Source organism: Agelaius tricolor, unplaced genomic scaffold, assembly GCF_023055355.1.
Source record: "Agelaius tricolor isolate 1412-34295 unplaced genomic scaffold, bAgeTri1.0.p SCAF_5, whole genome shotgun sequence".
NCBI lineage: Eukaryota > Metazoa > Chordata > Aves > Passeriformes > Icteridae > Agelaius > Agelaius tricolor.
The window spans coordinates 22,747,471-22,759,882 of NW_027269265.1; the positions used below are offsets into that span (position 1 = coordinate 22,747,471).

Genomic DNA, 12,412 nt, shown 5'->3' on the forward strand with positions numbered 1-12,412 from the left:
GCAGCATCTGAATTTCAATAGCCAGCCATGTATCAACATTCTCAGAGAGCTGGAAATTGAGATTCAAGCTAGATCTCAAGGTAATAAACCAATTCCTGTTCTAGACACAGAGCTCCAGCACATTACAGACCCATGAGTATGGTGGCCTTGATCTCATGATCAGATACTTGCCGTGCCCTGCAAGTATCTGAACAGAGCAGGAGCAAACCTGGGAAAAATCTCAGACGCAGTCTCACTTTTTTTTTTTGCCTTTGTTTGAATGCCAACCTTTCTGACCAAAGACATGATCAGAGCTCTGGAGAGATACTAGATTTCATGTTTTGTGGTCCAAAAGCCAAAAATTTGCCCCCTAACACAGTGACACTACAGTAAGGACGCTGAGCCTTTATAGCAGTGGGAGACAGTGACAGCTCTCATCTGGAAGCTCAAGGTCCCTCCATAGCGTCAAGCAGATCCCCAGGCTTCCCCATGCCTCTATTCCCTGGATCCTTTGGCAAGCATAGACTGGAAGGAGTCTACAAATCCTACACCACAACTAATTGGGAGAGTGTCAGAGATGTGTAGGCACTGGTTACCCTGTACACACTCCATGTGCAGCTCGAATAAGCAGCTCTCAAACACGCGTCTGTGCTGGGATCGTGATTGCTAAAGGAGCCTCAGAGGAGCCTAAGCACTGGGAGTTTTATATCAGGCCCCAAAAGATGCTGTGCACTGCAGAGATTGAGAGCCACAGCTGGGGCAATGCCTGCCATTACTGCAGAAAGCAGGGGCATCACTAGGGAAGGCACAATCAGCATTACCCAAGCAGAACTTGACCAGAAAAAAACCTGTCATTTCCAAAGTTTACCAGAGTTCTTGGGGGGTTTTTTTGGTTTTTTTTTTTTGGTTTGTTTTTTTTTTTTTTTTTTTTTTGGTTTTTTTTTTTTGTGTCTCAATTTCTTTTATGGGTCCTGGGGCTGGCTGCCAGCACAGTGAGTTGCTCACAGCTCCCTGTAATTTCTGTAAGTGCCCTGTGATAAAGTGATGAGATTAACTCATCGAAATTCCAACAGTCTCCCAGTGGCTGGCAGTCACATCACCAGCCCAGCTGCCAGCACAGGGGCCTTGGAGAGAGCTTCCCTTCACTGCAGCAGCTGGGGATGCTGCAAAGTCCTGCAGAAGAGTTTCAGCACACAAAGGTGCACACAGACATGGACAACTCTGTATACAACTACAAAACATGAGTGAAGTCTCTGTGTGTCATGAACTGTAGATTATGTGCCACAGAAGGAAGGGGGGGAAAAAGGGGATAATTCAATAGACAAGGCCTTGCTTTGAGCTGTTGCTTATTAGAGAGATTTCCTTTACTTAGAAAATAGTTACATTTGATCTTAAAAAATGGTAGAACCTCAGCAATGCTATGGCACAAGATTTACCTTAAAAATGGTAATCAAGTGGTAGGTGAACAGATCAGAGTTTGGATTTCTTGTAAGCCTTCATATATCACCTTGGAGGTCAAATCACTTCCTCACCATGTCCTAGTTTGCTCATCTGCAAAATGAAATGAACACCAAACCTACCTTCTGGAGAGATTGTGAGTCTTTATTCAATAAGGTGTAACTGTACTTTAAAGCCCTTAGATGAGAGATGCTACAAAACAGCAAAGGACTATTAAAGTGATAGATCATGCTTCTTTATGCTGGAGAACTGCAAAACTGCCCTATTGTCTGCAAAATTAGACCTCTGACTGTTAAACAATTTGGAATGTATTTTTTAGTGCACATATAATCAGTAGCACCTGAAAAAATTGTACACCAAAACTTCAAGAGACCCTATATTCACCCTACCTCTCTGGAACAGGATGGACTGGGAAGACAAGAATGCCTCCTTGAGCTTGGGGAGCACAGAAAATCCCACCCATCTCCTGCTTAAATTAGGGATAGGAGTCTCAGGGGAACAGAGCTTGAAATCAGTACAGCACTGGGGACACAAGCTATTCCGTGTTGATGGTTCTACCTTTCTAGAAAGCCTTTTTGCAAGGAAACCCAGGAAAGATTGGATAAAAATAGCCAATAAAGTCCTTAAATAATTTTCAGCTTCTGATTGCTAAAAAAAGCCCATCTTGCTTTTTCTTGTTTCTTCTTCATTGCTCTTCACTTCAGTTAGTCCTTCTAGCTGAGGCATCACAGCTCAAGCCCTGGTGTGAGGAGAGGTACTTTGTGAAAATCAGAGGTGTATCTCTCAGTGATATGCATGAGGTAAGAAGGGTTATTTTTTAAGGCTCAGCTTTCAAATAAAAGGATTCAAATGATGCTACAAGGAAAACAGGATACATATAGGTGTAACACCAGCACTGTTTGCCTCCTCAGGGCGGCACACCTGCCTCCTGCTCACAAAAGAAGGCTTGGACATTTCACAAAACCTCATTCAAATCAGCCTCCTGCTTGCACAAACATGCAGGAAGGGGGTTCTGGGGCTCCCTATCAGCAGCAAATTGTCTATAGTGTTTCAGGCACAGAAATATTTTACAGAACTTCCACAGAAAAGATCCTTCTGCACAGAGCTCGCTGTACAGATGTACTGAGGCAAACAGAAAACACTAGGTTAATAGAGCTGAGGTTGCACTGAAGATGGTTTTTTAGATTCAACTGATCTGTGAATAGTAAGCAGCAGCCAAGCACCAGATCATGAAATACTGCACTTACCCTGGGAAAGCTTTAGAAGTTTTTGGAAAGCTGTGAACTCCCACCTGAAAAGTAGCAGGGACATTTCTGAGAAGGACAGAAGGACAGGACAGTGCCCAGCTGATGTGGATGCTACTGTAGGGACACAAAACCTCCTTTGTGAGTGTGGATTGTAACACTCTTCTGCTCACGAAAACCTCTGTCAACCACTCCTCTTCCTAGGAGCCACTCCAAGCACCACAACAAGAACCAGAAAGCCCTAGAAGACTTTATTACAAGCCTGTTATAAATCCCTACAAGTCTTCTGAGCTGCAATATCCACCTTTTAAGCCCCTTATTGGTGTAAAGAAATCCCAACACAGCAGTTCTGTTGCTACACTCAGCTTGAAGCTTGCAAGACTCAAGCTGCAAATCCACAGATGCAGACACTTTGCCCTAACACAATTTTCCTACCCAGAAGATGATGGTAAATGTGTCTCTTTGAATCTCCAATGTTTTGCTGAGCTTTGAGTTTTTATTTTATAATAATGGGTCATTTTAGAAATAGCCTTTATTTTCACCATTTGAAGATGAAAAATAGATGCAAGGTAGTTATAGTCATGAGTATATTGAATAATAAAGGACTCATATCGTTACACAGCACTATTATTAGTCAATATTCAAAGTAGGCAAAACTACCTACTAGTTGTAACAATTAATGAACAAAAGAGAATGACAATATATTTGACTGATACATAATGCTCTACTTACTGAGCAAACTATTAAGAGAAGGAATAGACTTTGATTGAGAATTTCTATCCCGCAAAAAAATCCAGTATTTGCCTTTGTCTAAATTTGGATGAAATGATTCCTTAGGATTTCCATGAAACAGAAATTAAAAAAGCTTTTATTTATAAACATCCAAAACTATATTTTATGTAACAGACCCATTCCTTTACATTCAACTAGTATGAAATCTTTCATTTCAAATCAGACTTCTCTTGAGCACCAATGGCAGCACACTTAAACATGTCTGAAATCAGATTCTCTCCTATCTGCACTAGATTGCACATTCCACAATATTCACAGTCAGGTGAGGTAAATGCAAACTGCTACTAGAATATAATCCCATGAAACAGTACAATGATAGAGAAACAGGATTAAAATTTTGTCAGCCTAGCTGAGACTGAAAATGCTTCAGGTCAGTTTAGGATTTCTGACTGCTTCAAAGCATGGAAAATATAATCCTGGGGTTCAAAATATCATGTACAGAGAGAAAGACCTGCAGCCCAGGGATGTGTTCTCTCATCTCACCTCAGGTTTTCATTTTTCTGTCTCAAGCATTGCCAACACTGCAAAGTGGAAATGCCACACGGGTTTCCAGGCCTTGATCCTTGGGCAATGTAACACAACATAAGAAAGGACAGAGGCGTGACACTTCCCCATAATCTGTGGGACAGGTTAAGGGTGTGTTGGGTGATCCTGTCTTCCTGTCCTAGCTCAGGAAAACCAAACACTCCATTTCAGCTAGAAGGGAATCAATGGTTTGGATTCTCCTGCCTACTTTTTTTTTCTCCTATCATCAAAATTTTTCTTGAGGAAATCTGACTTGATAAAAATTCCACTTTTCTTTCGAAAAATCCTACTGACAGAAAATTCCCACACAGCAATATTAGTGACCTCAGAGATATTCAGTCATGCTGGCTCTCAGTCTATCTTCTCCCCATCATTTGAAAAGCAGCAGCCCTTGTGCTGTCCATGACAACCTGGCCTCACCTGGCCAAGTGAAAGTCAGCTGCAAAAAAGTCATCATGCTTACAGAAGGCCTGCAGCTTGGATGTCCCTTCTTTCTGCTGCTGCTAGAGCAGCAGAGGGAGTCAAAAGGCCATTGCAAGATACTCTTGCCTCAAGATATGCAGGTTTTATGTGAGTTAATGCAGCTTAAAAAACTGTAATAGGCACGAGGTAATTTGTAGCGGGGGGAGAGAGCAGGGCTAGTGGGCAGTGGGACCTGATATGAAGCTCTGCTTCATGATCAGGGGTGTCTAGATAGGGCAGCAGTAGTTTAGTAACTCAGCACAGATTCAGACCCATTTTATGGCAGCACACTCGTGTAAGGCCAGCAGAGTAAGTACTGTCATAGTATTCATGAGTTTTTCACCTGTCAGTACTCAAGCACAGAGAAGGGAAGTGGCTTGTCCAAGACCACAAAAGCCTGATGATGAGTTTACCTATTCCATCTCTTGAGCATCTGGGAAGTCCTGGGGTCATTGCTCCACCTCAGTGCTCAAACCATTGAGTCAATGCCACTCCCACATACTGAATCATGGCAAGATTTTGGTACTAGGACACTGGGAAAGCAGTTATACAACATACACATCTGCATCCTTTCTGCAAAGCCCACATCAGTGTTAGGCAGCCTGGATGAAGATGTTTCACTTTGTCTGTTAGATGCTTCAAACAGCTACTGAATATAATAAAGTTGCAGGATAATGGAAATGCTTTCCTTTTGGAAATGCTCTTGCCACTCGCCTCCTCTTTCATTTGATCCTTAAATCCTTTCCTCTGCACACCCAGGGCTATACTTGGATATCACTCCCACAGCAGCAGAGCCCTGGGAACAGTGCATTTTCTTGACTCTACCAAATTCTGCAGACCTGTTTGCTGCCCACTTCCTTGGGCTCAGCCTTCAGCACCATAGCTGAAATTGCTCACCTTCAGGCACAGCACACTTGAATCTCTCTGAGAAATAAAAGCATTTTGGTACCTCAGTTGCCAGCCCAAGCTGATGACAGGGTGAGAGAAATTTCCACTTATTCCTTTCCCCGCCCCACATCTGCTACATGTTAACAGGCAATCAATTAGGGAACCACAGGGAGAAAGAATATGGCTCTGCTAGGGAAAGGAAGATGGAGGGAAGCACTCTCCCCTGTTGGGATTCAGTAAACTGGCATATCACCTGGCTGATACAGGCTCCATGTCCTGCTACCATGCATTATTTACTTTTGAAGAGTTTTCAGAGAGAAAGTTCCTATGTCTTTTTCTCCTTCTCAAGATCTCTTCTCCTCTGCCACAGAGTCCTCCAGTATCACTTCCATGAAGGGTTAATTATCTGGTCTTTCCCTGTATTAGAAGACACCAGGACTTTGCTTCAGAGTGCTACCTTGTCCCTGCCTGAGCACCTGAATGTGCCTAAAAGAAACACTAGGAAGGGTCCAAGGGCTGGAGAAAGGATGGAGTCAGTGCTGACAGAAATGCAAGTAAAAGTTCACATTCAATCACAGAGATTCAGCAGTGACAAATCACAGAAACCCTGCCAGGGAACAGGCCAATGCTAGGCCTGTTGAGATGGCCATGGTATAATAAAGAAGGAAGTATCAGTGGGGTAGAGTAATTATTTCCACAGCTAGATTTCCACATTAAGGAGAGATATCTGAAATCTATGAAAACAAGATAGATATAGTGACTTTTGAGGAGACCTGGGATAAACTGCACCCTGTACTGCTCAAGAGTTGAACATCCCCAGCAACATAGTGTAATCAGATCCATTCAATTAACAAAGTGAGTGGTCTCTCCACATGTGCATTTCTTTCATTTCACAGGAGGCAAGGAAGTATTGATGTGGTGGACTAACCCTAGCCAGCAGCCAAGTACATGCACAGCTGCCTGCTAACTGTAGAGCTGCCTTCAGTCAGCATTCCATATTTGGGCAAACCCAATACACTTCCCACTGGCAGGTGAATGATCCTGTCCTTTTTCCAGTTAGTGGAGGAAATAAAGGGAGTATCTGTACTTCCAGGCATGTTTGCTCACATGGGCCATGTGTATATAAGTATACCCAAGCATCCACGGATATTGGAAGTTGTTTGGATGCACTCCTGCTTTTGATTATATTGTAGCTGCACATGTGCACATCTGCAAGCACACTTTTGGCAGTCAGGACACAGCCATGCTCCTCATATGTGAATTGTACATGAAGGAGCAACGCACTGCAATTCATCTACACATGCGTGCATTGAGGTTTTCAAAACCACCTGAGGAATTGCTCGTCCTTAGTGGGGCTGACAAAAACTTGATCTTCTTCAGTGCCTAGTTTTTTTTATCTTCAAAGAATATGCATCTTAATGAAAAAGGATGGTGAAACTGGAAAAAGGAGAAAAAGATTGACTATCACAAAAGTTCTCTGTCCAGATTTGTGCTGCGGTTTGTATGGATTTCATTGCTACCTATCAGGACTAGTAGGACAGTAGAATTTCTCTACTCTTGTAATGCTGGAGCTTTCACCTCAGGGTACAGATATGTCTACATAAATTCCATCTCTTGGCAGAAGCATCTACTCTTCAAATGGGCCTTAAAACACCATTAGAAGGCAAAGCACTTCCTGTCCAGGCCTTACTCCACTAGCTGCCACATTCTCATAGTATCAGTGCCACTAGAAGAGGCAGGAAGATCCACAAGTCCAGATACCCAAATCTGGTAGCCAGTCAGGCATGGAATTTAGCAAAGGTTCCTACCATCACATAGTCTAACTCCATGTCCATGTTGATTTGGAAGGACCAGAACTGAGCAGGAGGAGAGAGGAAGCATACAAAAGGATGGAGAGTTAGGTGCATTACATTCATTCTCCCTTTCCCCCTTTTATACGACACCACAATCTCAGCAACATCTGGGGCCATGTCCCTTTATTTCTATGGAGTGAATGCCTCAGTTCGCATTCCTTCCCGCCATACCTTGAATAGTCCTCTTGAAGAAGGCTTTACATGCCTCACAGGAAGCCACGCCGTAGTGGTACCCTGAAGCAATGTCCCCGCACACCAGGCACAGCCGCTTGGGGATGGCATTGAGCATGTACTCGCACTTGGTGGGCGAGTCCTCCATGATGGCGCTGGCGCAGTCATCGTAGCGCTTGCGGCAGGACCCGCCGCCGATGCCCGTGCCGTTGAACATGGGTGGCGAGTCCAGGCCATTGGGGTGGCCCCCCATGGCCATCCCGTAGCCACCGCTGGCGTCGGAGGAGCCACTTGGGCTGTGGTGGCTGATGGCGTCGATGCCAGAAGAGGGGCTGGAGGGCTCGGTCTTGATGAAGGACCCACAGCTGGAGGAGAGGTGCCGCTCCTCCGTGGCCATTCTGCCGAGCAGCCTGCAGGGAGAGAGCAAAGCACTCAGCAACCGCCTGGCCAAACCCCATTCCAGGTTTACTCAAAAGAGAGCCCTCCTTTTGCCACCTCAGTCCAACTCCAGTTGGCTCAGGAAGTTCAACCCCATGCAGGCTCTTCTTGAGGAATATTGGTACAATTGACTAAGACCAGCCCACCTGCTCCCCACAGACTCACACTAAAGACAAAGCTCTTCGTGTAGATCATAATTTCAGGCTCTTCACAGGCTGCAGTGCTGGGAAGGAGCATGAGTGCTGATGAAGCACAGTCTACCCAGAGCACCATCTACCCTGAGACAGCAGAAGGAAACAAGCTTCTCTGTGGCAGACCAGGTGAAAAAGGTGTTTGGTAGAGAATGGGCTGTCCTAGCTTTATGCAAAATGTTCAGTAGCATATTCTGCAGAAAGGACTGGCTCAGATTGGATTTTCATTTTTTCATTTGTAATAAAGAAGTCTTTGATTAATTTTCAAGTTTAACTCCTTCTCTCACTGCATCTCACCCTTTACCCTGCCCTGCTGCACTATCATCACTAAAAGAGGAGCTTCAAAACAGAAGGAAAAATCATCTGCTCAAAAAATCATCTGCTCAGTCTTAAATCTTAATCTTTCTTCTATTTACTAGTATTGAGCTTTTGCACGGCCACACAAATTCCCACTTCTTAAAGAGGGGTTATACTCTAAAATTTATGGAAAGAACGTCACCATTTCAGTTCAGGAAAGAACTTTTCAAGCATTTTGTATTTATTTTCATCACAGATAGTCTTATTCCTTTTAAAAGTGTTCAGTCTTTTTTTGGAAGATTGCTAAATGTTATGATATTTACAGCAATGAGTTTCAGGGATTACTTGTGCGGTGTATGAACAAATCCCAGTTTTATTTGCCTATAATATATTCACAGTCTGTCAGGATCCCTGAACATCTCCTGACTCTCCTTCTCAGGAAATGTAGTTTTGCCATGTTCTCCTCATTCAGCTCTTCATTATCTATATGATTGCTCTCCATGCAGAAGATTTTGCAGATCTCTTATCTGCTTCATCATCCATCTCTGAACTTCCTTTAGTCTGGCTATTTCTGTTCAGTCCAGAACAGAGTTCAATGAGCCAGCTCCTCAGCAGCATGGAACTGGCACTGCTCCATCACTTCTCCAGCTGAAGGTCTGGACAGTAGTCAAGGCAAAGACACGCCATTACCTAGTGACGTTACAATATTTTCGAAGTTATTTTCAGTCTACATATTATGTAACTCCTTGCACTGTTTGCTTTTTTCCCCTCTTTAAATGAAAACCTGAATTGTTACCATTTCTTCAACAAATAGTATTAGGAAGTTACTTAGTGCAACACTCCATCTTATTCCTGAGTTGCTACAGTTAATTTAGAATCATTTAAGATGTATGAAAAAATCAAATTAACCGTTCTGGTGTGCAATGTTTTTTTAATAGTCAACAGTGTATTTCATGTGCTACTATGCTGTGCAGGCCATACACCCAGCTTTATTAGGATCCTCCGGAGTTCTTCACTCTTCCTTGGTAATTTGATTTCATCTGCAGTCTCATTGTTCACCCACTTCCCAGATCATTAACACATGGCTCAAACACCACAATACTGATCTTTGTGGGTAATGCATGTTAACCTTTATCATGCTGAAAATTGACTTCTCTTTCTTTTCTGAGTAGGGTCTTTGACACTTTTTAATTGATAATAGTATTAACCTGAGAGGTTAAATTTTCCCTTCAGCAAGACAATTTGTCAAAGGCTTTAAGAAAAACTAAACATGCATTTTCCTAATGACATGGCAAAGAATTCTGACTGACTTGAGATGCTTGACTTTTCTTCTTGGAACCTCTGCTTGTTTAAAGTTTCCACACCATGGTCATGTGGGTAATTTCTATTTCAGTTTCAGCCTATTTACCTGGTATTTGTGGCAACTCCTTCTCCCAAGGATTCAAATCCATCAGGGGACAGGACAAAACATTCTGCAAATCAGCAAAGCTGGAGTGCACACTTTTATGTATCACATCTGTGAGTCTGATGATAGGAATATAGATGTTTGATATGCAGTAAATTCATGGTCCTGCATCCTTATGATCTCATTTGACCTAAGTATCTCCTAATTTTCCCTTCTCTGTTTCATCCTCAAAGTTTGACCTCATCTCCTATCTCTGGGATCGATCAGCCAAGTTTGTTTTTTGGCAAGACTGTTGACCTTGAGAATATGGGCAGGCATCTCACGTTCCTCAGCTGCTTTGCCTGGTGTTACTTGAGAGGAATCCAGGGTTTGGGCCCTCTCAGAGACAGTGTGATGAGTTGATAAATGCCCATGCTTTGCCCAGAGGGCCACAATGAACTAGAGGTCATGGAGCAGTTACAGAAATCACTGCAGGTGCATCCATCTCTATTCCCACAGGGCACCTAGACATATTGCAGATCTGGTCCAACGACAGCTGACCGTGTGAAGGAAGATGAAACTTTGCTAGCTGAGACTAGATTTTAACATCTCACAGCAAAGCTGAAACCTGCTGTGCAGGCTCTAGAACCTCTCCCTACCTGAGAAGTGCATAGAAGTGGATAAAATTTCTTTACTGTCGTAAAGAAATGAAGATCACTGGACACAGCAACATGAGATTAAGGTTAAAATGGAAGGAAAAATAACCATAAAACACTGTTCTGCACTGTGGAACTCCACAGTAAGAGGAGCTGGAGTTGTAATTTTCAAGATAGACAGAGGAAAGCACTATCAAACAGGAATGATAGGGAGATGACCTGTACTGGCAAATTCCATCAGTGGAGCCAAAATCCCAACTTCTGTTACTTAAATAGCCCAACATTCACAGATGACCTCAAGAGCGCTTACCAAGGTACTTTTCTTCAGTGAAGAGAAACCAAAAAATAAAACAAACAAAGCAAAAAGATAAAATAAATTTTAGAAAAAGAAGAAAAAGAAGAAGAAAAATAAGAAAAAGAAAGAAAAAGAAAAAAAAGAAAAAGAGAAAAGGAAAAGAAAAAGAAAAAGAAAAAGAAAAAGAAAAAGAAAAAGAAAAAGAAAAAGAAAAAGAAAAAGAAAAAGAAAACCTGGGTAAATAAGGAGCCTTCTTCCCCCAAGGCATGCAAACAGTGAGTGTTTGAGGGTGAATCAAGAAACAAGCCCCCTACATCCTTACAACTGAGGACCCTCCTGCTCCCTTCCAGCAGGCAGCAGTACATAGCAAGTTCTGGTTGGATGTGAATGCATGCTTGAGAGCTAAAGCCCTTAACACGAAGATAGATCAAAGATTACAGCTAAGGTGACTCCAGCCATTCCAGAGCATGTGCTTTTCTTTTCTGGCTTCTGACTTTCTGCAAGTCTCATGGAAATCCCATGCTGATTTTTAAATAGTCAGAGTGTCCCCTGGCAATGAGATACAACATCTTGAACTTCAAGAAGAACAGCTAAATGTTTTTTGCAAAGAGTTCAAAGTGATGAACAGCCATTTTGCTTGGCTCTAGTTACCTTAATAGGAATGTAAAAGGAGAGAGACTTGATCCAACTCTCCTCCGTGCTGGCACAGGAAACTCCGTTACTATTTCTGTGCCCATGTAACAGGCTTAGAGGTTCTAAACATTTCGTTCTTTTCACCTTTCCTCATCATAGGTCATTCCTTCTAATCCCTTTAGCATCTTTGTGGTCCTTCTCTGGATTTGTTCCAACTTCCCTGGGTCTCTGTTGCAGCAAGGTGCCCTGAACTGCACAGTGCAATGCTGCAGCACTACAGGGGAGAGTCACTCTGGAGAGCACACAGCCAGGAAGACATATGGACCAACGGAGCAGTAGCTTTGCCAGACATCAGGATGCACATCAGCTCACACAATTTGATAGCCTGTCTCATTGGGACCTCTCTGAGCATAAGCTACTTTGGCCACCATGCTCTGCACAACACGAAATTTGGAGATTCTCCTTGTTCCAAAGTAGACTCAGTATCGTCTTTGAACTACCCAGTGCTAATTATCACTTGTTTTACCAAAGCCCGTTCACAATGATCATTTTTTCAGCCTAGCTCTTATTTTTTTCTACGCTGATTTTTTTTAGTATTTTTTGGTTCTGTCAACTGCAAATTTGAGAGTGATCACTTTTACATTCCTTCCAGGTAATCAATGAGTATTTACAGTCAAACCATTGTCCTTTTGGACATCATCTTTGCAGAAGGATAAAGAATATCTCTAACCCTTCTGTTTACATTCTGTCATTAAATCCATTATTCATTTCACAGGATTTGTATCAAAACCAATTTGATCTAATTTCCCTAATAAGATTTTGCACAGCTTTGTGTCAAAAGCCCATGCATGGTCCAGAGTCAGTCTATTCACTGCATTCCTTTTGCCCACTAATTATCTAATTGCATCAAGAAGGGTTATTGTCTGCTGTACTCCTGTTTCATAAACCCACTGCTGTTTATCACTAACAGTGTTCTTAGCCTTTATGCGCTCGTAACTGCCCTCAGAGGAGCATGCTCTGACCTCAGTGATTCTGGATGTAAATATACAAGTTTAGACCAAGTCAGGACTGTGCTTTAGGTTTTTATCCATCAGTGTTCTCTCCTTTGGGCAGCAATGTTGGTTAATATTACAAGTTTCCTCAATT

At 42.7% G+C, this 12,412-nt stretch overlaps 1 protein-coding gene across 2 annotated transcripts in view; it reads right to left on the reverse strand.

The window, feature by feature from the left end:
• The window catches only part of ESRRB (estrogen related receptor beta), a 128,533-nt gene that overhangs the window by 33,595 nt on the left and 82,526 nt on the right, over nucleotides 1–12,412 (reverse strand). For both annotated transcript variants that reach the window (XM_071426757.1, XM_071426756.1), the window contains exon 2: nucleotides 7,373–7,782. In XM_071426757.1, the coding sequence (XP_071282858.1) occupies nucleotides 7,373–7,782 (410 nt within the window). The remainder of the gene's footprint in view (nucleotides 1–7,372; nucleotides 7,783–12,412) is intronic.